This window comes from Micropterus salmoides, unplaced genomic scaffold, assembly GCF_014851395.1.
Source record: "Micropterus salmoides isolate LMB-PRFRI ecotype aquatic unplaced genomic scaffold, ASM1485139v1 Ms_hic_scaffold_16, whole genome shotgun sequence".
NCBI lineage: Eukaryota > Metazoa > Chordata > Actinopteri > Centrarchiformes > Centrarchidae > Micropterus > Micropterus salmoides.
In genome coordinates this window covers 26,470,010-26,497,899 of record NW_024040707.1, presented here as the reverse complement: position 1 = coordinate 26,497,899, position 27,890 = coordinate 26,470,010, and the positions used below count along the sequence as shown (strand labels likewise).

At 41.0% G+C, this 27,890-nt stretch overlaps 1 protein-coding gene and 2 long non-coding RNA genes across 4 annotated transcripts; 2 read left to right on the top strand and 1 right to left on the bottom strand.

Annotated features, from left to right (window-relative positions):
• Window positions 1–185: 185 nt before the first annotated feature.
• Window positions 186–6,920, bottom strand: LOC119905811. Of its 2 annotated transcripts, none has more exons than XM_038723148.1 (5): window positions 6,762–6,920; window positions 2,716–2,815; window positions 1,928–2,092; window positions 1,033–1,164; window positions 186–591 (listed from the first exon to the last, which is right to left on the bottom strand). In XM_038723148.1, exons 2-5 carry the CDS (start codon window positions 2,813–2,815, stop codon window positions 458–460), a joined length of 531 nt encoding a protein of 176 aa, XP_038579076.1. In that variant the 5' UTR covers window positions 6,762–6,920; the 3' UTR covers window positions 186–457. The 2 variants fall into 2 exon arrangements, with proteins under 2 accessions (XP_038579076.1, XP_038579077.1); XM_038723149.1 differs by lacking the exon at window positions 6,762–6,920 and adding an exon at window positions 2,942–2,960.
• Window positions 2,788–22,066, top strand: LOC119905812. The gene is made up of 2 exons (XR_005444886.1): window positions 2,788–2,849; window positions 21,677–22,066. It is a non-coding gene; the product is annotated as an uncharacterized LOC119905812 (long non-coding RNA).
• LOC119905813 lies at window positions 14,313–15,185 on the top strand. Its single transcript, XR_005444887.1, has 2 exons — window positions 14,313–14,388; window positions 14,524–15,185. It is a non-coding gene; the product is annotated as an uncharacterized LOC119905813 (long non-coding RNA).
• Window positions 22,067–27,890: the final 5,824 nt, after the last annotated feature.

Genomic DNA, 27,890 nt, shown 5'->3' with positions numbered 1-27,890 from the left:
ATCGGCCGCACGGTCCTGACAAACCAGCGATGCTAACGAGGAAGCAAAAACCCACTAGCGTCGGTCGCCAATGCGTCTCTTAAGGTGAGGTTTACTCAATGCACAGCCTCGCTGGCTTCATTCACAAAGAAGCATACAGAGTAGCAGTTCAGCAGAGCTTAATCCAGACAATAAAAGAGTCGGACTGAGACATAAGCAACTTTTATTAATATTATAATAATATGGTTACATCAGCACGGACATGGTCATCACCATGACACAAGGCTACTGACTGACAGCCAGAGGTGGCACAGAGTAAAATGATCCCAGAGATGTTGACAGTGAATAAGCTCCATTTTTTCAGTGGTTATGAAAGTTATAATGCGACATTCAAATTGAGACTGACTTCAACAGCAGCTTCAGAGAGTGGAAAAGGTCCGGACTCTGCCCCCACCTCTGCCACAGTCCAGTCGGGTCTTCACTTCCACTGGCCCTTCTCATAATCCCACTTGGCTGCGAAGCCATGGACGGGGTTCACCCTCATGTCTAACATCCTCTTTAGCTGTTTGGCCTGCCAGTCATCGTCAAAGGTCCTGGGGCGCTCAGGGTAGACTAGAGCAAACAAGGACGAGAGACAGACAGCAAGTAGCACTTCAGGGAACTCTAGTGCAGTGAATATATAAAGAAAATGCTGATGAACGATTTGTCTTTTATTCTGGTATTTGGTGGACACTTTGACCTGTTTAACACTGCTGTAACTCATCATCATTAAAAAGGCTTAAGTCTATTTAGATGAGTCAGTTCCAGGGTCTGGTGTGGTGCAGGCTGGTTAACTGGTGCGGCTTACTGGGATACTTAAAAGGAACAGAGCCACCGCTAATGCTGTTAGTTACAGCTGGGCTTTTTCTGCTTTGACAAGTCAAAACGTCTGCTGTGAAAAGGCTCTGTGACAGCGAAGAGACAGTGGCACCAGGTGTGCGACGTCAGGTTTCCTGTTCTTAGCCACTTGCATTGTCAAATTTGAAAGAGAAAAGAATCTAAGGGCAGATTTACCGTAGACTGTCTGCCACCAGACCACCAGGCCAGTGAAGCCCAGAAAGATGAAGATACCCCCGAGGACAGTCTTCCACTCTCCTGTCTGCTGCTTCATCTCTGGGAAGGTCTGACAGAACGTCAGCCGGTACACTGCAGGGTGGGAGAGGAGAAGTGAAGGACAGGAGAGATGGGAGAGACAGTGGTAAAGAGAAATTGGGGAAGTGTGTCATTAAAGCAATATCATATTTCTCATATTGTATTGTGTCACAATCGTTGATAGGCAAGCATGATTACTTCACACATACTGAGTGAAACCAGAGGTAGTGACAAAATTGGAATAGTCCTCACAATGTCCTCGGCTGGCCAGGGACCTTTGTTTCATGTCATACCATTTCTCTACAGGTCCCCTGTCTGAATCTCTACCATCATTATCAAATGAAGACAAAATGACAAATAAGTCTTTGTAAATTTGCTTTGAAAGGTTCAAACAATGGGCGCATTATTGCTCCCCTTCTTTAGTTCATTCTACAAAACGTGATCACAAAAGATTTATTATTAGATTACACACTGCATTATAGTTTTTGTCAATGCGAGACAAAAGTACTATCAGCCAAATGTACTTTTTGTATAAAAAGTGAAAGTACCCTCTAATATTTGATTGTTACTGAAGCAATAATGTGTAACATGTAGTATTCTAGCTACTTCATTTACTGTATAACAATTCATTATGTTCTGCAAAGCAACAGTACTGTAAGTTACTAATGTACTTGGTACTTTGCACCAGTGGTTACCCTGTGCTTTTAAACGAAGTGTGGACTGAGTGTATTATATTCATGTGATGTTAAACGTGTAGTGACGTGTGGGTTTGGCTGTAGTGCGAGCCGCCTCAGCCTGTGAGTAAAGAAGCCCCTACAGGCAATCTTCTCCTCTTTGGTCAGCTGGCTCCAGGGTCCTTTCTCCTTCTGTTTCAGGCTCTCGTCGGCACCAGTCAGCACATCTTTGTAGCGTTTGTCAGGCAGAGGGGTGTCCCGGCGGTCCCAGTACATTGGCTGAGACATGTCCACTGACTCTGCCACCTCTGGATGGACAGACACAGGACGGGTCACCTTTGGATCACTGCTCCAACAATGTTCAGTCAAGAGACATTTTTATAACGCTGGCTTAGAAAACAGTAACATTTTCTCTGGTGAGTCCTACATACGATCAAACTAAAGTCCTAAGGACCATCAGTCTATAATGGATGTCTAGCACAACAGCGCCCTCTGCTGGTTTTAGGCCACTTCAGACAGAGGCCTCCTGTTCTGGTACACAGACCTTCTGAACATAAAAAAAAAGGTTCATACAATTTTAACACCTACCACGTCAATCTGTGCTGCGTTCTCCAGCTTTATACCAGCAAACATCCACATTAACACTCTGCAGGTAAGCTTTTTGGATACATATAGCCTACAGGTGTTGCAGCAACTTGTGACACTGGTGGATTAATAAAGTATGTTAAAAAGGGGCCGATACACAAACCTGTACAACACCAGCCATTAGTCAACTTCGAGCCGGTACCTTATGGAGGGAGACATTTGAAAAACACATCCGACCCCTCCTTCCTTCACTTTATCCAGACTGACTTTCCTAAGCGAGGAGCTTACACGGGTCTACTTCTGAGGCAGAAAGATGTGGGGGAGAAAAAAAACACATTCATGGTACCGTGACCGTGGCTCGCCATCCTCGCGCTGCTGGTGGTCAAGGCCAGTGTCGCGCGCCGGGCCATGAGGCTTCCCACGCGGCCTGCAGTCAGGTGGAGCATCTGAAAACAGGTCGGCAGTGACAGACATGTACAGGTAATTACATACTTTTAACAGGACGGGCATTGCTTTAAAATACCTGCAGGTAAAAAGCTTCCAAACTGATATGGCCAATTATCAGTAGTTACCGTCTGAGTTTAACAAACACGATTTAATGCAACAATAAACGCAGAAATTGGCTTGAAACAACCAGGGTAAGATGCTTCAATAGCCTTTTTTTGGAGTGATAGAAGAGGGATGACCCTTTTTTGGCTAATTAATCAGCTTCTGCAACTAGTGCAGCTGGCACTAATGCTGCCTTCAGGTGCAGTTGGAAATGCTTTTAAAAAGTAAAATTGTAGCTTGTACATTCTGGCATGATATGAACCCCACTTTGTAAACTGTCATTTAAGATGAACAATTTAAGGAGCCTTTGTTTTTATAAATAAAACACATTATTATATAATAAACATATGTTCAAAGTAGGCTATTTTACACTTTTTCACCAGCTCTGACATAGGTGTCATTTACACTGTGGACGCTGTGGACATGTCCCCATCACTCTTTAAAACCATTTGTTAAAAATGTTCTCATAAAATAGCTTGCACCAAGTAATGTAAACTAACAAATGAAAATGCTTTAAAAAAGGTTTATTTGCACAATAAGAAAACATGCAATGCGCTTTAAATATAGAAGAAACAAATGGGAATTGTCAAAACAAAAATAACTTAAGCTCATAAAAAGAACAAGCAGCTCATTACTGCATTATAATCTGTTATATTTTTATATTTATGTAGTGTCACCTGCCAGCTGAAGATTTTGATTCTCTTTAAATAAAAAAAGACATTTCCACCATAAATTGGAGTTGAAAAAAGTGTTTAATGCTCAAAATCGTCTGGGGGAGGGACCCTAGACCCCCCACTCATATATTTCAATCTTCAAAATGCTGTTAAAAAGTCTCATGACACACTCTTATCATCACGCCCCTAATCTGAGCCTTTATGTCCCCAAGACTTTTCAACACAAAGTGACGCCCTTGGTCTCTGACTAATAGTTTTGTTTACATGTACAACAGCTAACTTTGGACAATAAAAACATACAGTATTATTTAGTTACAAAGAAAATTGTATTACAGTGGGGAGAACAAGTATTTGATACACTGCTGATTTTGCAGGTTTTCCTACTTACAAAGCATGTAGAGGTCTGTAATTTTTATCATAGGTACACTTCAACTGTGAGAGGCGGAATCTAAAACAAAAATCCAGAAAATCACATTGTATGGTTTCTAAATAATTAATTTGCATTTTATTGCATGACATAAGTATTTGATCACCTACCAACCAGTAAGAATTCGGGCTCTCACAGACCTGTTAGTTCTTCTTTAAGAAGCCCTCCTGTTCTCCACTCATTACCTGTATTAACTGCACCTGTTTGAACTTGTTACCTGTATAAAAGACACCTGTCCACACACTCAAACAGACTCCAACCTCTCCACAATGGTCAAGAGCAGAGAGCTGTGTAAGGACATCAGGGATAAAACTGTAGACCTGCACAAGGCTGGGATGGGCTACAGGACAATAGGCAAGCAGCTTGGTGAGAAGGCAGCAACTTTTTGGCGCAATTATTAGAAAACGGAAGAAGTTCAAGATGACGGTCAGTCTCCCTCTGTCTGGGGCTCCATGCAAGATCTCACCTTGTGGGGCATCAATGATCATGATGAAGGTCAGGGATCAGCCCAGAACTACACGGCAGGACCTGGTCAATGACCTGAAGAGAGCTGGGACCACAGTCTCAAAGAAAACCATTAGTAACACACTCATAGATTAAAATCCTGCAGCGCACGCAAGGTCCCCCTGCTCAAGCCAGCGCATATCCAGGCCCGTCTGAAGTTTCCCAATGACCATCTGGATGATCCAGAGGAGGAATGGGAGAAAGTCATGTGGTCTGATGAGACAACAATAGAGCTTTATGGTCTAAACTCCACTCGCCGTGTTTGGAGGAAGAAGAAGGATGAGTACAACCCAAAGAACACCATCCCAACCGTGAAGCATGGAGGTGGAAACATCATTCTTTGGGGATGCTTTTCTGCAAAGGGGACAGGACGACTGCACCATATTGAGGGGAGGATGGATGGGACCATGTCTCGCGAGATCTTGGCCAACAACCTCCTTCCCTCAGTAAGAGCATTGAAGATGGGTCGTGGCTGGGTCTTCCAGCATGACGACGACCCAAAACACACAGCCAGGGCAACTAAGGAGTGGCCTAGCCAGTCTCCAGACCTGAACCCAATAGAAAATCTTTGGAGGGAGCTGAAAGTCCGTATTGCCCAGCGACAGCCCCGAAACCTGAAGGATCTGGAGAATATAAATATTAAGTTCTGCTTTTCTGATGTATCAAATACTTCTGTCATGCAATAAAATGCAAATTAATTATTTAAATATCATACGTTGACTTTCTGGATTTGTTTTAGATTCAGTCTCTCACAGTTGAAGTGTACCTATGATAAAAATTACAGACCTCTACATGCTTTGTAAGTAGGAAAACCTGCAAAATCAGCAGTGTATCAAATACTTGTTCTCCCCACTGTATAAACAGGACAAAAGCAGTGGAATGAACAACAAGTTGTATTTACGACTCGTATAAGAACAGAAACTACAACCAACATCTCATTAAGGCACAAATATGATATTTAGGTTATTTTTTAACTATTGTTCACACATAAATCTGCACGTTGTGGACGTGCTTATCTCTCTGTGTGTTGTTGTTCACAACAGTGAATCGGAAGATCTTATTAAAAGCTTTATAAAGGTGGCCTGGGTGAGTGCCAAATCCCTTCTTTGCCAGTCTGGCCACCTCATTAGCTTTTACTTTTAAACACACTACAGTGTACATAACATGAAAAAGCAGCAACTATAATATAATTCAAATTTGTGACCTGCCAAAATAAATTATACACAATATAATGCAGCTCTGTTATTGATGCACCAAGGCTTTAGGTGACAGTGATAGCTACACGGTGGTTTTTGCAGGGTTGCAGACAGATGATCTGTCTGATGATAGAGGCATTACTGTTAAATTAAGCACTTTTAGATGTTAAAGCAAAATTATGCCTTATATGCGAAAGTACCATATGAATTTGAGTGTCAGTGAGATCAGATGAGACCATAATAACAGAGCATACAGAACTTTAACCTCACATTGATTTTGGAGAGAGCTGTTCATGTTCCCAGTCTGTGATTTCAAGTTAATAAGAAATGAGGAATAATGTTTAAATTATGGAGTTTCTCTCATATTTCTTATGTGTCCTTTCAACATGTCATTCTGTGGCGCATTCTACAAACACACACACACTCATACACAGCCAATGAAAATGGCGGAAATTGGCAGTTAGTCAATTTAAGAGTACAGTGTGACCTTCTGAGAGGGAAAGAACTAAACAGAGAAGTTTAACAGGTTTCACCGACACATATTTAAAGTAAAATACGTGACTGTTTTTAAGCCACACTCTTTGCTCTGTCATTTTTTTTATTGGAAGAAGCAATGTTTGCCTTCAAAAACGACAAATCATTCAGCATTTATGTTGCATACTTTTTTAAACATTGTAAAGAAACAGCAGTCCCTGCATGGTCCCAAATGGCACGCAATTATATGGAGCAATCTTTTTTAGCACTAGATAATGTTTTTATTTTGGTATGAATATAGAAGCAGCGACATGCTTCATTCTGTCTCTCGAACATTTTTTGCTTCCTGTACCAACACAGCTGCTGCACATTTATGCAGTTCTAGAAATCTCTCAGTTCAAACTGTGTCATGGTTTACTATCTTTTCTGCACGTCCGCCACGCTCCCTAGCTGTGTGAGGTTGAGGGAAGGGAGGGGGGGGAGTCTATCCCGCCGTCATCCCCTCAAACACTCCTTGCTAAACACCATTATAGTCTGTTTAATTGATGCAGCAAAGGCAGATACTCACGGTAGTTGCAAGAGAGTGAAACTGCCCGATTAGAAGATGCAACAGCAAAAGACCAAATCGAAAAAGAAAAGGGCTGCTTAGGCCTTCCTTTCTTCCCTGCTCTTATCACCACATAACACTACGCAGGAATCAACTGGTGGGCGGGTAAGAGAGAGTGGATGGGAAGAAGAGAGAGAGGGAGAGGGAGGGAGCTTGGGAGAGAGAGACCAGACCATTGCAAGTAAACAATCCAACAAAGCATGTGATAGGTCTGGTCAAGTCAGAAAGAGCTGGTGGGTTGAGTTCAGCTGCAGATCACTGAGACAGCACAGAAAAACTTTCTCTTCTTTCCCTCTCATTCAGTCACTCTCCTCCACGCTCGCATCACAGCTCTAGTGCACACAGCAGGGACACGATGGGTTTGCTTTAAGTGAGGTTACATGAGGACACGTAGAGGGCTATATTTTACAGCAGGCAGGAAATGGGAGAGAGTGCGTATGTGTAGACAGAGCTTTGTGCAGCTAAGAAAGTAAACAAAGACAGACACAGATAAGTTGTGACATTTCACGCTAACGCCTCCACAAGTGCAGGTTGGCGGCAACCAATTGTTCTTGCTGGCGGTGAGCCCAGGGGCAGGGTGCCTCTGGGTGGTACATGGTGCTCAAGGCAGCCAACAATCAGCACAGGAGGAGAAGGGAAGGAGAGTCACAGGGGTCAAATAAGGACAGACTGGTTCATAGTAACCCCACACTGCTTGGCTGTGTGAGCTTCCCTAAACACTAAACACAGCTTAGATAGTATTAAACTTTTTATATTAATTATATATAAACTATTACTTAAATCGGCAACTCTGTGGTCATGACTAAACTCTACAAACTCAAAGAAATGTTCTTTGACTCTTTATTATATTGTCTTTGTGAGTTTAAAAGACCAACCCACGGTCTTACAGTTACATTTTCTGCTTAAAACGTGTTCTCAGTATTAAGCGTGTATTATTGGATACGAGAGGGGAATGTAAAGTAGCAGACCACAGCAGCCGTCTGGTATCATGTTGTCAGTCAGGAACTTTTGTGTGATTGTTCAACACTGATGTTGAGTTATATAACCCTAAGAATATGTGTTATAGCTCACTAACCCTGCCTGGGTTCACAGTCTGCACATTCACCTTGCTTTCCTGCACCAACACAGGCCAAAGTCCATTCAGAGTGACAATGTAATTTGGCAGGAACGGGCTAGTGCTCATAAATTATTATCCCCTTTGAAATTCTTTATGCTTTATCTGAGCAGATAGTGCTTGTCTTACAGTTGTGCTTTAGTGTTTCTTAAACTGCAGTGGTGGAACGTAACTGAAGCACATTTATTGAACTATGCAACTGTTTGTTTCAACTCATCTCAGAGGCACATATTCCACCACTTCATTTATCTTACAGCTAGTTATTAGTTGCACTGCAGAGTCAGATTTTACACAGCAATGCTTTCGTCATTTAATACCTTTTGGGGAAGTTATTATTTTCTGCTTTTTCTATGGACTACGTCCATGTAATAGCTTCTATGATCATTGTTTCTTTTTTGGGTAATATATGTGATATGTATTAATTTTGACAAGCAAAATAACAGGCCTCTCCAGCCACTGTGAGAAATGGGGTGGAACTGACCTCTTATTTAGGAACGGTCATTTATTCTTATTTTAGGAACTATTGTTTATTCTTATTTTATAACTGAAATAATACAAGCATCAGAGAAGAAGGGGTGCTGATTTTGAATGTAATTTTACAATGTGGTATTGGTCTGTACAGTACTTTTCATTATAAACTTTTTTTATTTTATTTATTTTAACTTTCTTAACTTTTGCAATACTAGCTTTTTGTTTTCTTATTTTCTCTTACTATGTTTATTGCACCAACTTAGGCAAATTCCATGTCTGTGAAAAGTTACTTGGCAATAAACTTGATTCAACTTGACTCTGCTACCTGAAAACTGTTGATAGTTTGTGAATTATCCTGCGTTACAGGTACAATGTGTCACTTTTTTATAAAAATGCTATTTCAATACTGCAAAAATAAATTCGATTCACATCTATTGTGTTGGGCTGGAGATGGACATTTGCAGAATCTAAAAAAACGTGGACACATAAAAGAAAACTGTCAGCATAGCTACATACTGCTAGGGGTAAACTTGAAACTATGGACTGACCCTTTACCATCAATCCATCGCTTTAATTGGAAACATCATATATGACCACTAGATGGCAGCACCATACAAAGTTTTTAGGCAGTAGCAGACAGAAAATCTTTCATGCAGTTTTTGAAAAAGGAAGTGTTTCAGAAAACCAAACAGAAATGTATTTGTCAGTTGAAATGTAAACGAAGCCAACCGTTTATCTTGCTGGAACTGGGCCAGGTCATATTTCACTGGGGTGGAACATTTGCACATTCTTTTCAGCCTCTTACCAATTTCCAAGCATGCAGAGTAATTACCTGCATTTAGTTTGTGTGTTTCCGCACTGCTTAACTACCACAGAATTTATAACTGGACAAACGTTTTGAATATGTTGCCTAAAAGATCAAATGGGTCTTTCAGTCCTACAGTATATCTGATATTTGAAGTAGGCTTTAACCATTTGCACAGCGGTTTCAGAGTGGAAATATATGTAATTGCTTCAATTATGTTTTAAAATAAATAACTTCTTGCTGGACAGTTGAGGCTTAAGATGTTATTGTTTGACAATCCATGAACTAATGATACTCAAAAATACTTGAAATGTTTCCTTGAACCTCGTTGCCTGTCCTGTTTTTCTGATTTAATGGCTAACACAGATGCGTCAGGGAGCGCTCCAACTTCATGTGAGAGCCGTTTGTCTGTAAATATCATGAAGGAGCCAACCAGCTGGGTTTCAGTTTTCATTTCTGAAAAAGCATTTGAAGCAAAGAAACACAAACGTGATTGGTGTGCAGCAGATTTTCCAGAAGTACATCCAACGCAAGCTCACAGATGATTCAATGATTGAAATAAATAAATTAAAAAAATGCATTTAAATAATTGTGCTGAAGCTACTCACTCGCTGACATGTAGCGAACACATTGCTTTTGTCAAACAAGACAGCAGCTGCCAGTACAACACAAACACAGTAGGGCACGCGTCCCTGATTCATTTATGGAAATTAGGTGAGGGCCATGACGGTGCAAATAACCCAAAATCTACCCCCTTCTCCCCTCCTCATCCACGCACGCTTTGTCCTTTAACGCCTGCAGGGTTTCACCCCACTTCGCCCCCCAGCCGCCCTCTCCTGTCCCATTAGAATTGGAGATGTTTCTTCATCTCTCTTGAGGAAACGTTTGCCATCCGTCATCTCTCCTCTTCCCCTTTTGTTCAGTGCTCACCCATTGTCCCTTTTGATAACAATAAAGCCGCAGAAATGAGGATTGAAAGGAGAGAATCGGCCCTCTGAGTGTCAGCTTGCAGTCAATCTGGCACATTAACCAAACGACACACATACAGCAATAAGCCTCCTTAGAACAGCCCTAACGGCAGATCTCTCAGCGGCCTACTCAAACATGTTTCCCATCTGACACCCTGACAAAAGACAGATTCAGCCCACCGCATGCTGACAGTGACACTGATGCCTCTTGGTACTGATGGGAGACAAGTGTCAGGGAGAGTGCTTTGTCATCTCCATTAGTCGAGATGAACGCTTCGTCACATCGTCTTAATGAATTCAATTCAGTTTACCCTGCAGGAAAGGGATTCTGAGGGTGACTTGCTTCTTGTGATTCCGCTGTGTTTTTTCTCTCTCAAGTTTCCCTTTCATCTTTTCATATACACAGCATACATAACAGTGCTACAGCTTACTCAGCTGAGGGGGAAACCTCAGAGCAGAGAAACAGAGGGAGACAGGACTGGTCGTCTGCTCGTCGGTCACGAGAGTGCGTCTGCAACAAACCCATAATTCCTCTAACGTGTTGTATGTAGGTCACGGTAAAGCAAAAACCCAGTCTGATGGTGTGTGGCCTCAGAGCTTTCTGTCACTGCTTGGCCTCGTGCTCGACATGTGTGAAAGCCTCAGACTCGTGCCTGGCTCTGTCTGTCACTGACTAACCTCAGCATGTCCGGGCTTGTTGTATTTGGCCGTGTCCTTCCTGTAAAACTTGCCTACACCTTGGCAGAATACGTCCGAGTGTGTGTCGGCATGTGAGTTTGCATGATTGTCTTTTCCCGCTGCCACCCCTGAGGCATTATGTGTAACTGGGTCATACTCCCCTCACTCCCATGCTATCGATGTTGCGCCTCCTCCTCTTCTTCCATCTTCCTCATTATTGCTCTTCCCAATCGCTCCTGCAATATTGTGCTGTCCTGCTTTGTGTTGGATTGGTGGGCCCTCGCCGCTTATTGGCATGCCCTCAAAGAGAACGCTGATGCATGACTTAGGATGAAAGGGACTGGGAAGTGGCCAAACATACAACCTACATTTCATTATTTGATCATTTACGGCAGTGCATGCAGCATAGTCTTCATTTCAGCATGCTTAATTCCATGTATCATCTATATCATCATACATCCTTCTTCCTATAGCCATATCCTCTAGCTGTACCTGAGAGATCCAGAGGTGTTTCCAGGCGTGTTCTGGGTGTTGGACGTGGTTAGAATACCTCCACACACTATTATTTATACACTATCCTTATGTACATAATAATATTGCATAATATACATATGATTTTACATAATGCACAAAACTGCACAAAAATATTTATTTATTCAAGCATCCTTTATACTATTTCACTACACTATTGTCTAGCTGTCTACAAATGTTGTTTTTTTTTGTTTATGATTGTGTGTATGAGACTTTTTGTTTATGCACCCTGAGAATAATGTAAAACCGGAGTCAAAGTCCTTGTATGTTTACACATACCTACCGATTAATGGTGATTCTGTTTCTGATTCAGAAAGGGATCCAGGAGGCATCCTAATCAGATGCCCGAACCACCTTAAATGACTCCCTTCAAACTTAAAATAGCCAATGTACCAACTGTACAGATGTTAACTGTAAGCTAGCTAGCAACAGATGGACTGATCGTGTCTTTGGGAATGTGCCGATGCATTTCCATTTAGCTCAGCCTCTGATTGAACTCAGAGCTCCAGTTCTTTCTGTTACTTCCCTCTAGTTTCTTTCCTTTTTCATCCCGTCTCTGTGCGTTTATGTGGTAGATTCATAAAGCCACGGGATTCATGCAAATTTTTCATGACATGTATTCATTTTGCTGGCGCTTTTATCCAAAGCGACTTACAATTTCTATTTATGTCAGAGGTCGCACGCCTGGAGCACAAGTCAAGACAATTTCAAATCATGCGGATGTGTCTACACGTCACTTCAATACGCTCTGTGTGGACATTAGTGTAAATGCGTCTTTCCATTGACTTCCCATGAAATTGCATGTGCAAGACCCCATGACACTTGAACTCCTTCACTTGTACTAGAGTACACTAATAACAAGGAACACAGACTGAAGCAAAGATAAAACAAAACTCAGAGCAGACATGGGCAAAACAACACAGAAGTACACAGACCAGGAGTAAACACTAAAGACATGAACTAAGGTACAGGACTAAGAACTAAATACACAAACTAGGAACTAGGATACTAGACAAGGCAGATACGAACTAACTTAAAGATGCGGATGAATGAAATAATGAAGGCTACACAGAGACTAAAGCAAAATGATCAAAATCAGATAATTAATGAAACAGATAAATTGACACCTAACAAACAGACAGAACCCAAGCATGATGGTAGAGATCTAACACAAGAGGGACAGGAACAGAACTAAACAAGGACTAAAGGCAGACACCAAGATAACAGGACAGATCAGAACCACCACACAGAACAAGCAGAAGACTGGATACAAGACCACAGACTGACATGACTGAAACCCAGACACAGAGAACCCCAAATCAAAACACAGAGAAGGCATGGCCAAAATAATATAACCCAGACAAGCTCAGGACAGGATCGTGACACTAGACTCTCTGGGAGATTCTGTCATTTAAAATCACAAACAGAATCGGTGACACGGCACAACCCAAGTGCAGTTGACCTTCTGCCAGGAATGCAGTCACACCTCTCACTCCAGTTGTACAAAGACAAAATGGTCCAAATAATAACAGCCCCGGCACTCCCCGCATCCACAGCGCAAGATAACACAGGGGACACAGGGTCATAAACCTTCACATCAAACACATATAGACTAGATGGGCAAACTCCCATGACCCCTGCAGTGTCCTTGCAAGGTTTAACAGCTGGTCCACGACCACGACGACGGGTTCTATTGGTCCTCATGAATCGCGTGTGGTTTTGCCCGATGTTGACCTTATTCTCGTTTGGCCTGATGGGTTTCCATTTTGTTAGTTGCAGTGTTGTGCAGAATCAGTAGGTAAGTGGCTGTGTTTGAAACGCACAGCGAAGCATAAAGTGCTGTTCCAAATGGCTCGAATGATCTCTTTCTGTCTTGTAAGATGCCTACACACTGCGTAACGGCCGGTTTTGAAGGCAGCATCGATAGTGACTTGATGCTGCCTATTACTCATAAACCAGCGCATCTACGGCAGTTGGACAAGTTGGACAAACAAGCCGAATTCGTATACAAATATACTTTTAAAAAAGATTTTAGTAGTTTTCTCGCTTTTTCAAAAGCTAGCGAGAACTAAACACTGAACTATCATAATAGCCCGTGACTGTAACCAATTTCGGGGGCGTCTGTTAGCCATTTAGGTAGTTAGCTGATGCTAAGGCTAACGTGTCTTCTGACAGCCAGAAGAGACGCAAGACGACGTGCTGACGTCAGGCGTTATCGTAAGTGCTGCCCTAGAAGGCTGTGGCAAACCAGACAACTGTTAACAGAGATGCCTTCACTTGAAAGTTATGCCTTCTCAGGCAGCTGTCTATTACAGTAGCGAGGCAGCGAGGCAACTGCCTTCCGTTTCGAACACAGCCAGAGGCTCATGAGTGCGCATGAACGTCACACTTAAACCAATGGATTTTGCGGAAGGTCCGACCTGATTTCTTCACACAGAAAACAACATACATGCTTTTGGAAACTGAGAAAGCCAACTAATGGTTAAGGTTACAACCTTTTTACAAATAGCCATTAAAAAAGTGATTACTTTCATTATAAACTACATACCGCCCCTTTTAAGTTCTGTAATGAAAAACATTATCTGGAATTTTCTTTTGGAAAAATTTTGGCATGCTGTAGGTTGCTCAGTAACACCCTGGCACACGTTTCAATGATCAAGTCATCTTCCATCTGTCCATTCACCCGATGAAAGACTTCCACTGTTAGTTTTTCTGACGCTGACCTGGATAAAGTGCACAATCAGCACAGAGAGCTTTCCTCTTTGTGTTTTTTCACTCCCTCTCTCCCTCTCTCCCTCTCACTCCTCCTCTCAGTTCCTCTTCTGATAGTAAGTTTCTAAAGTGGAGGCCTGGGGAGGTGTGATAACATTGTCTGTTTTTGTAGGTTAGGCACAGTGATGGTTCCACGGGACATTATATCTCACCCTCTGTTGTACACCCCCTCATCCAGGGTTCACTGTTGTGTACTTGGGAAGAGGAAGAAGAAGAGTTCTTCGATCACTGTGTTCATATGCACAGAAGGTAATCAGATTATTGGGGAAAATCAGATTATGGGAGGAAATGACCATATTTACAGGCTGATTATTCAGGTTAGTGTAAAATGTGTTTAAATGCAGCTGTTCAGTAATCGGATTTCTCATCTACCCTTCAACCAAGGCACCAGTGTCAACTGAGGGCAAGAAGAAGACTGCAAGAGAGTACAACCAATTGTTCCTCAACACTGTCACAATATTACTTTACATGCGCACATGTGAGTGAGAGACTGGGTTAGGTGTTTGCCATTACATTTTCAGAAAATGAAGAAATCAGTAGTAGACAAACTTTCCTCCAGGGTTGCTTTACGTAGCCTGATAATAAGACTGAATTGCCATTTTGTTTCACTTCATTGATCCAACCTGACATCATCTTCATGTTTGTCAGGTTCTTGCTGGGAAGGAAAAGCTGTTTTGTTTTGCCCTAAACCAATCACTAGCAAGTGACATATACGTACCGTCGGAGTCATGTTTAGTCAACACAAAAGCTGTTTTTTAGTTATATTTACATCGATCAAAGATATCTTTAGAGTTTTTTTCATTATTAGCTTTGAAATTCAATATATAAGGTGTCTTAATTGAGTGTTGGGACATATGAAAATCAGACCAGACCATGATTCATTTCATTAAGTGTGCTGGTTGTGATGCTGTCAGTCTAACCACAACCAGCGCAACAAGGTTAACAGAATGCAGTATAACTCTTTTATCTCACGTTAAGTACCTTTCTTACTCTCAAAAACTTCAGCCGTATAGAACATTGAAATCAAGTAAAGGATGTGAAACATTGTCATTGTGCTTCAATACTCAGACATCATGTAACATGTTAATAACTTGCCAACTCAAGTTCAACACTGGATTTAGTCTTCACTGTTTTGTCTTTGCCCTGTTAGTATTCTTGTGGGGTCGTTTTTTAGCTCTTTTTTTGTTGGTTGGTTACCATGGGAGCGAAGGGCTCGTTTTGTCTATGCCCTGAAAGCTGTGAGCCTTCCTCAGTCTGTCAGCAAGGGTTCAGTTCCCATGATGGATCACCTGTGGACACAATAACAGGGTCCCGACCCAATGGGCTTCCCAGCTACGCCCTAATTAACTTAATACTAATTAATCTACAAGACTGTGCTCTCCTCTGTCACCTCTGTCTACTTTGTTAAGGGACCAAAACTGCCCAGTGGACTCAGGCAAACGTGACAGAAATGAATCAGCTGCTAATCTACGTAACTGATGCTAATGATTTTTCTTCTATTGACAACGGGGGGGTTTGCTCATCATATAAAAACTTGACTGTTAGCTTGTGGGTCAGAGGTGTTTAACAAACACTGTTTACATTTCCAACAGATCCCCCCCCCCATGAAGTCTTTCCTCTTGATAACCTTGCTTGCTTGTTTTTGGTCTTAATGCCCACTTAGCTGAGCAATGTGATTACCAACTTTATGATACTTTTTATCAAGGATAATCAATGTTTGGCTCAGTGAAGCCAGGTCACCCAAAGAGAGACAGACTGTGCTGAACTTGCTTTGTGATACGGGCCACAGTTGTCTTCAAACTCACATTTTCACCAGTGACACAAGTACATTGTTAAAAGTCTGGGGATGCGATTCTGGACAACTGGAAAATTAAAGCTTCTTCAGGGGAAATTTTAAGAGAAACCCACATAAAGTAAGTCAGCCTTGCTGCAGGCCATGACCCCAGACCATGTCAGTGTATCTTTCTGGATTAAATCCCACTAAAGCAAGTTTTTGTTGACAATAAATGTTCCGTCAAACACAGTCACACATTACTACAACTCTGCATGCAAAGATTTCACATTTGATGTTTTACATGTTTACATTGCACGGTCATGTCACGGTGAGATGGCAGTGCATGCACTGATGCTAAATTAGAAAAAGCTCCTAATCCACAGCTCTCAACACAGCCAGACACTTGTTGGCACTCAGCAGACAACCACACAAATACACACATGCTCTTTCAAAACCCACCCTGAGAAGAGAACCGGAGAAGAAGAATGGAGCTGCCTTAGGTTGTTTGGGCAGTTAGATTCACCTCCTCAAATTCTTGCAGTATTCTTGCTTCATGTAAACCCCCCCATGATGTAACATGTTATACTAGAAGATTTCTGAAGAGCTTAAATCCCCTCATCTAGATACATGTAGTACTAATGGGGTGCATCTACCACAGTTGTCTGTGTGTCACTGTCTGTGTCACACAGACCAAAACATGTGCAAACACCAAATGACATTAGTAGCCTTCTTAGATTTGCAGTCAGTAGTCATCATACCCAGTCCAGCAGGGTACTGCTTTTTAAAGTTCCCAGGATGACTTCATTGTTGGAAAGGACTCATACTGTGCACTATCTACTTAGAACTGCTTGCAGAGGACCCTCTGTTTGGAGGTGTTGGCACCTATTGCGGAGTTCAAATTCTTGAATACGGAGGTTTTTAAAGATGAATGCAAATGTTTTAAATAAGCAGGAAATCCATTAGTGTATATTTAGTTGCACATACATGGTTTTATGCTCTTCTGTTGCTGTCACATATGTGTATATGTAAAATGGTCGATGTCTTATTTATATTGTTTGTTGTTATATTGTCATTCAATTAAAATAAGGAAACTCACCGTGCATTTTGTTGAGAAACACTGAACGTAAAAACGTTTGTTTTCTCTACTTACATTGTAGTCACAATGGGAAAGCAAGAGGTGCTGTTCAGAATCAGAATATAGAACATTTGTGTTCTTGTTATGCTAAAACAACACTTTTAGCTCTTTGCAAAGCTTGCGTGACTTTTTAAAGTGATGTTGAGGATTTAAGAGATCATTATGATTTGAGAATGATAGTGTAATCACCATAACAGCATCTGATTCATGATCAGTGTCAAGCTCACAGAGCCTCAAACTGATTATTCAAATGATTATATATATTTTTTTACTAAACATAATAAGTGCGTTTGTTGGCAAACACGATGACATCACTAACATTGTGTCAAATGTAATCATTGCTTCTCTGGAATGATTAATCTCTCGCTGCTTAATCCTGCACAACTTCCAGCATCAGCTATGTATATTATCTCCCGTTCATTATTCATTTTCACACAATGCATAATTTATGTTTTGGTGAAGTGTCTCTATATGCGTACATCTGAGAGTACAGGGGGCTCCATGCTGCTGCAGACTGGCTCGTGCCAGACACTCTGCATCTTCTGTCCCAGTTTATCAGGGATAAGAAGTGGGGGGGTCGGGGGAGAGGAGTGGACGATAAGTGTGCTGATTTAGTGAATTAGCGAAGGTGAGAGATATAGAGACTGGACACCCTTGAGGAGGCAGAGACTGACAAAAAATTAATGGAATAGTTTGACATTTTTTGCTGAGTGTTAGATTGACATCATATCTGTCAGCAAGGAGATAGTTTAGTTTGAAGGAAACAGGGGGAAACATTAGCTAGCCAGTCTTATCTGTCCAAAGGACACAAAACATGCCTATCAGCAGCGCCAAAGCTCACTAATTACCATTTTATATCTGTTATGTCTATATTTATATATGTTTGTTTCATCTGTACAAAGTGTTAAAATGACATGTTGTGGTTTTATGGGGGGGTTATTTCTTGGCTGGGTTTCTGACTTTCTGGAGTCTTGTTTTCCTCGCCAAAACTCTAGGAAGTCAGTGAAGTCCAGCCAAAGCCGCCAGGATCCAAGCTGTGCTTAAGATAAGGCGCAGTGGCCATTCGGGGTGTTGCAACTTATGCGTTTATCATCCATCCATCTTCATCGGCTCATCCGGGGTTGAGTCGCGGGGTGCGTTTATCATGTGACACTCAAAAAACCTATTTCCCAAACTACATCTCTGGAAAACGATGAACGGTGAATACATTTTTCTGATTGTCAATACTCCCCCAGAAATGATCTTTCTATTATTAGAATTTGTTTTCATAACATTTGGAAAGTCTAGAAGAGACGATGTATGATAAATTTTTGTTATCCCATTCGTGTGTGCGGGGAGCCAACAAGAAGTCACAGACGCGCACGTTCTGAAAATGGGGTATTCCTTGAAGAATAAAGGACAATAATTGGAGTGGTGGAATCCAATTAGTAGCATGATTGATTGACAAGCGGCCGTCCTTTACTGTCACAACTTTGATCCTCAACATCCTTTTGTCCTCCTCTCAAAGTTCCTTCCAGCAGGACATTAAATGCTTAATAAAGGATGTATTCACTGTACTACGTTGTTTCTTATTTATCAAACTGCTGAATCCTCTTTCACGTGCACCAAACAGCTACAAGTTTACGAGGCCATTTCTTTTTAAAAGCAACTAACACTATCCAAGTGCAGTGTTATGGAAATTTCCGGCAAGTGTTTCAAGAGTTTTACATTATTGCTTTTTGCTAATGGCAGCTGCTTGGCTGAGTTTTGTGACCCGCTTTTCTTTAATTGCATAAAATGTGTTTGAGGCAGCACTTTTCTAAAAAAAGAAAAAAAAACTTTAAAATGGATAGAGGAAAAGGGAGAGATGGAGGAATAATTCAGGTGGGGGTGGTTGGAGAAAGTGAGGGTGATAGAACGGAGTGATTACAGCTTATCTCTTTCCATGGGCCTGTGTGTGTGTGTGGAGGGTTGGAAGGTTTTCTCTCCCCTGAGCTCTGACCCCAACTCTGCTGTTAAACCCAAACCCTATGGCATATGTTTACGGTTAAACCCCATTATGAGTGTATGTGTCGGGGTCTGACTGGGACCCCCAATGGCCGTTAGAGGAGTGTGTGTGCGTGTGTGTGTGTGAGAGAGAGAGAGACCTCCAGAGACCATTAGAAATGTGTGTGTGTGTGTGTGGGACCCCAAAGCTCAAACGAAGCGATAAGTGTGTGTTATAACAACAGTGGTAGTGGTGACAGAGGGGGATTGAACACAAAGGATTCTGGCACATGCAAGCCTGACCTACGACCCAGAGCGTCTAGTCACATCCATCCACTCCCTCCCTCCATCCTGCCTGCACTTCTTCCTCCACCTCTTGTCTACCTCCGTCCCCTCTTTTCCTCTCTGGGGATCGTCCCTAGCTCAGATGGAGGTGTCGGGCAGCAGCTGGTTGTCTGCAAGAGAAAGGAAGTGGAGGTGGTAGAGGGGTGGATGAAGGGAAAGGGGAGGGAAGCAGAGAAAATAGGAAATTGATCTTATTTGAGTTTTGGGCAGAGTTTTGGGCAAAGTAGTTATAGATTTATTACCATGCAGTGTACTTCACATCTGAACTTCTAGTGTGTGTTTAGATATCTGATTGATTATGTAAGTAAGTAACATCAGATATGCTTTTGAAAATTTTTTTTTGATTAAAGGAATAATAAAATATTTTGGGAAATTAGTGTGTTTGCTTTCTTTCCGAAAGTTAAATGAAAAGATCGATACCACTCATGGGCTCGTTATGTACCAGATATTAGTTTAAGCACAAAAGACCCTGTAAAACTACAACGTATGGGTGTTTTTACACTTTGGTTTTTCTACAGATTAAACAAACCAAAGCAAAGATACTGTATAATGTTACTATTATTGTTATATATTACTGAGCAACTAGATGTATTTTCTAACCTTTCAGAGAGAGCCATTCTTTATGCTAAGCTAACTGTCTCCTTGTCTGAGCTATGAGAGTGGTATCATTTGTTTTATGTAACTCTCAGCAAGAAAGCGAATAAGAATATTTCCCTGTAACCATTCCTATAAAGTTGACACATACTTTCCTAATCATGACCATACGTGACACAACAAAATGCCGTTGTTACAGGATTGTTATAAGCAGCCAACCATAAGGAGAAAAAAAAGAGAAAACAATCCTCCTTTTCCAATGTGCCAATTTTTTTTGCCTCTATCTCTCCTTCATTTTCAACATGTTGCTCGTTTTCCCTTTTGTCCTTGCTGATTAACTTGCATTGACTGGCACCCCAATGGTGTCTGCAATGTCCCTGAGGGAACCTGCTGCCTAACGGTGGTAAATCACCATCTGTCTTAACTCTGTGATCACCTGACCTGAATTTGTCAACCTTGACCTTTACCCCTCCACCCGGACTCGTGCCTGCTGGCCTGTTAACCCCCACTCCCATAAGCCCATGCAGGAGGACTAATTAATCAGCTGAACTGTTTGAAGCCTGTTTTCCTCTGAACCGCGCTCTTCTGTTTAAAGTGTAGTCTGTTTTTTAAAAATTTTTTATGGAGAACTCCCAAATAAAAAAAAAGGTTTTGAGAGAGCACAATAACGTCAGAACTTCTTCAACTAGCCTAAAAAAAAATGAAATGAAACAGTTATTTCCTGCAGTTATATATATTTATTTCAAACTATCAGGTAACAAATTATGATCAGTGTGTGCCTTCCATAATTATGGTAGCATCACAAAATAATTATGCTTTCTAATGTAAATTGCTTCATTATTATTGCACTTAAGTCTATAACCATGTTTAGATTCCTTGTTGGAGTCTTGATAAGAATTAATGTATATTTCCATCTTCGCTACAAAGAACACAAACCCTTTTCTGCTTTATAGTTGATTGATTTTCAATTCCAGTATATTTGGGAAAATATTAATTGCAAATATAAGCATAGATAAATTTCTTTCTTCTTTCTTTTACCCCGGAAAAATTGCAGGTGTGATGGATGTTGTTTTAGCCCTGAGTTCTTAAGCCTTCCTCTCAGGTTACATACAACCTCAACAATGTCCAGCAAGAAGATAGGTCAGCTTGTATGATGCCTGAGAGGTAAAAAAGTGACTGCCATTGCTTCTTGCAGAGAGTTCGTGGTAATAATTGAATTAGTGACTCAGGTGATTGTATCAACACTTTTATTATTTTAAACATTTTGACAGCTGGATAGCAAGACGTTTAGAGGGGTTGTACATGCCTCCCCCCAAACTCTGGGCAGATAAAGCCAGAACTATCTGCATGACTAGATACCACAAAGACTAAGAGGGAACCTGTTTTTCTTGTGATTTTGGGTGAACTGACCCTTTAAAGAGCTTATCTTGAAGAAACAGATTGAAGGAAGTCCAAAGGGACAGAGATGTGTGAGGCTTCTGTCCATAGTGTGCATTTTTACTATACAGTATATTAAGCTGTAATGATGTCTTCAAATAAAATGTGTTTTATACCCAGTAAATAATAGGAACCACGTGAGCATGTCCATGTCTTTGTGGTTGTTGCCACATGTGAGTAGAAATTTGTTGACTTTATTGGGAGCTCATGGAGGAGATGAATGTAGTTATTTAGCAACGGCCTTTTTATATGTGTGTGTCAGTTTTTCCGTTTTTCTCACATTCCAGTGAGTGGAGGTAACGCAGCTGTACACTACCATTATAAAACCCAGAGGAACGCTGTGGTTGGCTCCGCTGGAAGTCTCGTCTGCTGCCCGGGCAATTGCTCTGTCCGCAACTGAAACTCACGTTTTAACTGGAGCGCCAACGCAAACCAGACTTATCCTGCTGCTCGAGACTTCACCCGATTGTGTTTCTCTGACTGTTTGTCTCATTTTGCTGTAATGCTTGTGATATTTTCTCCACTTTCTGAGATCCCTGGTTACTGTGTTTGTGCATTTTCTAGTTTGTGCTGTTCTTCTCTCAGTTTTTAATTTAAATATTCGTACATTGTGCCTCAATACTTGGCTTGAAGTTAATTAGCATTCTCAAAACAATAGAAGTAAATCTTGAAGGTCACTCTTGTCAGTGCTTTATTTATGACGTGTCAAATGAGCAAAAACAACAGAACAGTATCCAGGAAAAATCATTCACACACAATGACATGATTACATGAATTCCAATAAGAAGTCATCAAAAGACGCCGTGTTATTTTTGAACTCCTACTTCCAAAGAAGTTACATAAATAGTTCTATGAAGGACTGAAGAGTGTTGATGAGGAGTGAAAGACCAATGGCTGGATGAGTCAAGCAGGAAGACTTTAGAGTGGAACTGTCAGCTGTGATGGACTACCTGCATCCAGGCCAGGTCTTTCTCCAACAGAAGCCTCACGGCCCCTGAATAGCAGGAAGCCAGCTGTATAAATAGCTCTATGGTCTTATGCCTGATGGAAAAAGCTGATAAAAACAACACAAATCAACATAAATGGTCAAGACGAGAGGGAAACGATACATTTCCAGAAAATAAGCTGACTGAACATTGTAATCCATGCTTATTTTCATTCACCATTCTTTTTAAATATAACTTGAGAGCAATGAAAAGGTGAGGTGAAAAGAGTGCATGGTTTTTCCTTTTCACAAAAAAATCCTGTAGGACCTATATCATAAAAACGTTGGCTCGTGGTCTATCCTTTGTTAATGATTTCTTGTGCTGGTCATTCAAGACTGGTCAGATGCTTCAACTTGATGTGTCGTTTTGAATTTGTTGCCGATGTAGCTAACGTTTGTGTCACATTCTGCCTTTCTGCTCTGTTTAGTTTAGGTCTCTGTGAGTTTTGTTTATTGGTCAGTTCGGTATCTGTTATTTAGTCTGTGTTTTGGGTTTCAGTCCTGTCTGTTGTCTTGTGTCCAGTTTACTCAGTGTGTTTTTGCATTTTGGTCTGATCCTGTCTGTTCTTGTTGTGGAGTTTGTCTGCGTTGTTATCTTGTCTACTTTATCCACTCTGTGTTATTAGTTCGGTCCATGTTTTCTGTTTTTGGGCTTTGTTCCTTGTCTTGTGTTTCCTCTGTTTAGCCTTGTTTATTTCATTGTTCATTTGCATGTTCAGTTTAGCTCACTTAGTACCTGTTCTGTCTCTTAGTCCTGCGTTTTAGTTCTGTGTATTTACTCCTGGTTTGTATTATATATACCTTGTTTGCTCTGTGTTCTGTTTAATCCTAGTTTCAGTCTGTTTTCCCTGTTGGTTGTAGTTTATTTGTATTTTTTGTGTTCTGGATTAGCTCGTTATTTATATTATTCTGATCTGTTCCATCTTATTTTGATATGGTCTGTGTTTAGTAACGTGTTCTGTCTGTTTGCCCAGTAATCACTCGGTCTGTGTGATCGATTTTTCTGATTGTCTCTCACCTGTGTAGTGCCCTGTGTATACATTGCCTGTGTTTCCCTCAGTCTTTGTCCGGTCATCATTGCTTGTCATGCCCTGCCTGTTCCCTGTTTGTTCTGTGGATTTATGGATTATACCCGTTTTGGATAGCCTTGTTTGCTTGGACAGTGATTATTTTGGATTTCTTTGAACTCTGAAGTCTGTACTGATTTGTTGATAAAACTTCTTCAACTGTTCATATTAACTCAAGACTGTGAAATAAACTTCCCACTTTCATTAGATCATCTCCGACTACTAAGACAAGTCTCGTCTTAAAGCGTATAAAACATTTTTATACTTTGGCGTTCAAGTCAGTCTAGGGACATTCATATTACCTGTCCTGGTTGCTTTATATTTCTATTGTTTTATTATTTCTGTATATTTCTTGTTGGTCTGCATTTGTGGTTTATTTGCATTACTTTTACAGCAGTTTGTTCAACAGTGGTGGTTTTAAAATGTGCTTTATAAAATTTTTTACTTGCACTGGCTTCAGCTCTACCGTTAGTTGTGTCTGCATTGCCACTTGCCCTCTGACTGACATCCATTCAGTTAGGGAATGATAAATATATTGTTATTACATAAGAAAGCTCTGTATTTACTCAGATTGTGGTACAATACACAGTATTGCTGTTTCTCGTGGGATGCGTTGATTGACTGTGAAGAATTTTCTGGTGAACTTTTGAAGAATTTCCAGGGAACTTCAAGAACAAGTTGTATGGTGTATGCTTTGATGGTGTCCTCCTCCCCCACAATTCTGAAAAACAAGGAAGAACTCTGAGGGAAAAGAGTGTTTACCCTAAATTTCTTTTGTTGGCACACACTGTTTCCATTTGGAAATGCATTATAGAGAAAACCCTTCGACATATACTCTAAAGCCCACTTCAGAGTATAATTCACATCTCATTTGCATCAAAGAGACAGCATCCTATGTAAGAACTTTTCCATTTACTCTGCCCCCACTGCTTTACTGTATGTAACACCCCATGTGACCAAAAACAACCACAGCAAAACAGATGACGTTGTGTCTTCCAAGGGACCCTGAATGATTTCCTCCTCTCTGAAGTCCAGCCGACCAAGGGGCAGAGTCTGAGCCCTCATCAGCTTCCTCCTCCTTAACTGGAAGTCATTGAAAGGACAATCCACCAGCACAGGTGGAGCTGGAAACAATAGCCAGCCTGCTGTTTAACTGGCTCTGTAATGACTGTGAAGCTGTGGAAAATATGTTAATTGGTTGGGAAATATTTGTTGTCTTACAAAAGAAGGGGAACTACGAGCTTTCTGCAAGTAGTTTAACTTTAATTTCTAAGTTAAGTGCCCTGATACAGTTTATGAATTCTTGCATGTGTTTTTTTAAGGTATGGTGTGTAGAGGGGGGGTGATTTGATGCCCAGGGCTCAGGTAACAGATACAAGAGATAAGACAGTTACATAACCATAGAAATGAGGACTGGCCAACCCTCACCGTACTAAGTTAGAAGGTGCAGTGCTCCAGACTTACTAAATAAAGGCACAATCACAGTCAGACACCAAATAGTCAAGAAAACTCTTTTCCATGTCTGATTTCAAGCTTTCTCTCAACACTCCTGCTGTTGCTGCTTCAGAAAGATGAATTCATTTCTGAGGCTTCAGTTTTAGCACCAGACAATGTTCATACGTGTAAAACACTGAAGGCAACTTTACCTACTTTTTGATTCTTTTTATGGGTGCTATTTAGGTTTTGTGTTTCCAGACATCAGACAACACCTCTAGACTTCACTGAGGAGAGGTTCTTTTACCAAAAACACAGCCAGCAAAACAAAGAAAAGGCAGGATCATTTTAAACTCGTCTGCATGTATGAGTATAAAATGAGTAATACAACAGTGGAGGGGTAGTAGAGCATAATCTCACTACCTGCATGTGATAGGGTGAAGTTTTCACCTCTGTTGGGTGACAGCAGGGCAAAAGTCAACTACCTTACACCTCATCTGAGGGCTGAGAGGTGATGTTGGAGGGTTGTGTGGTGGTGTGACACACGGACTAAAGGTATACACGGTCACATTAGCCTTCCAAAGTGCCCTGCATTCAAACCTGAAAAAGGATGTCACTGTTTCAGTGTAGGTCAGAAATAAATATTGAAGTGCTCACAAGCAACAGTGAGAACAATGCGGTAGTCTGGCAGAGTAATAATGTGCTAAACAGGGTGATGACGCACTGAAATGACAACTTCTACATTATGAAACAAAGAACATTAGTGTTTATGAAAGAGATACGAGCCAGCACACATTTCTAGTAGATCACTTTGTAATGTGATAACTTAACGTGAATGCTGGTATTTCTTGTGATCGCTGCAATGAAAGATAACATGACTGCGGTTGTGATAACTTTCCAGAGTTGCAAAAGCCTACCTGATAATATTATAAGATGCACTGATTTGGCGTCTGATAATCCTTCAAAATCATGGATCTGTTTGTTCTTTTATTGGGATCCCCATCGGATGGGACCTTGGTAACTACTCTTCCTGGGGTCCATATAAAACCAACAAATGCATTGAACAATAACATTACATCATAACCATACATATATAAAATACTGAAACATTTGGAACAATTTAAATCATTTGTTAGGCAGACCAAAACAATAATCTCAGTTCATCTTAACTGTCTTCAAGAACCTCTTAAGTTGCTTCTTAAAACCTTCTCTTCTTGAGACGTAAAGTCAAACTGTTCCATTGAGATACGGATCATTACATTACTGTTTTGTTTTTTGTTTTAGTATTAGCCTTTCGTTGGGGTAGTGTAATGTGATTCATCTGCCTCGTTTAATAATGTGTGTATTTCCTCTAAATAATACTTTTGAATACAAATAATATGGTTGTATCAAAACTATTAGATTTTACATCTGAACCTTTCCAGCACATTTTATCTCTACTACAGTGGGGTGCTAATCGTGCTGCTCTCTTCTACACTGAGGCTACATCCACACTACTGCAGTGTTGTACAACAATTTTGCTACGTTTATGCCTACATTCCACACCAAAATAGAGAATCCGAACACTTAAAACGGAAAAATGTACGCGTTTTTGTTTCAAAATGTGAAAACACTGACGTTTGGCTTCCTCATTGGATCTTATCAATCATGACGTATATTTCCCTGATTCATCAGGCTCCTGTCACATGACGACGCCTCCTTTGTTTTCAAAGAGCATCTCTGTTGTCTGTCTGAACATGGCCTGATGCCTTGGGCATTGAGGAAGGTTAAGGTGGTGTTATGCTATATTCACATACAACGCAAAATTAATCTGTGTTCACACACAACGCGATAAGCAAATAAACACAACCCTGCGAATACTACACCTAAATGAACCCAAAGTAAACATTTTGCTGATTTGATTTAATTGCAATAAACGGATCAAACTGATGCCGAAATAACTACAATATGATGCCGATTCATTAGATATATGAATTCATACTTTGTCAGGTCTGTCAGCAAGTCAACAGGACAACAACTTTTTAAATGTTTTTTTTTCTGAATGGAGTTCTGATCGATCAGGACTATGCTATGCTAACTTGTTCACAGTAAAGTACAACGATAGCTGGAATAAAGTTCTCACCAGGTACTTCAACTTCCTCGCTTTCTTTTCTCCAAGCAATGTCTGGTTTTGTCCGGTTTTTATATAAATATGAAGTAGTAGTCCAGCAGAACTCTGGTACCATCTGACACTAACAACAACAGAGGAACCGGATGTGCACGGAAGCTAGTTGCCAAGAAGCATGAGTGAAGATAAATCAAGTTGTAATCCCAAAAACTAAAGTAAAAAGTTAATTTAATAAAAGCAGTTACCTCTGAACTCCTCGTAAACGTTGTTGTTGTCAGAGCATAATCCAGACCGACTACGGGGGTTTATTTGTCCAAAAGCTGCAGCGCTGCTCCCCGTACACTTCCCCATTCTTTAGAAGCCCTCCCTCGGCCAATGGCATTTCAATTCCCCCTCTCCCTGGTCCTCTCCAAACAACGCTCTGAAGCTGCCTGTGATGTTCGGACAATCTCACCGCTGATAGGCTTTTGCAATATGCCGTCAAGCGAATTTCTCTCTCAAGTTGAAAAATCTGAACTCGTGCGAACCAGTGAATATCGCCACAAACGCATCTTTGGCACCGCCCGCAGCGAATTCCCAACTTTGCATTGACTTTGTATGTAATCAAGCCGCCCAAAACGTTGGATTGGCATTCAGTGTGAACACAGCTTATTTAACTTATTTTGTTTGCCCGATTTTTAAACAGAGCTTGGTGTAATGTTCTTTCCATCCTAACAAGTATAGTGGGCTCCAGGAAAGGAAGGCGATGCTGTACTGCTTTTACTATCAACTCTTTCATCCCCTATTTCTTTTCAGCCCTACACATGTTTGTTTTGTCAAGATGTTTAGATGTGGGCATAGCACCACAAAATAAAGGGTTAAAGGTCACATGGCAGGTGTTTTATTGTTCTTTTTCCATAAAGTGAACA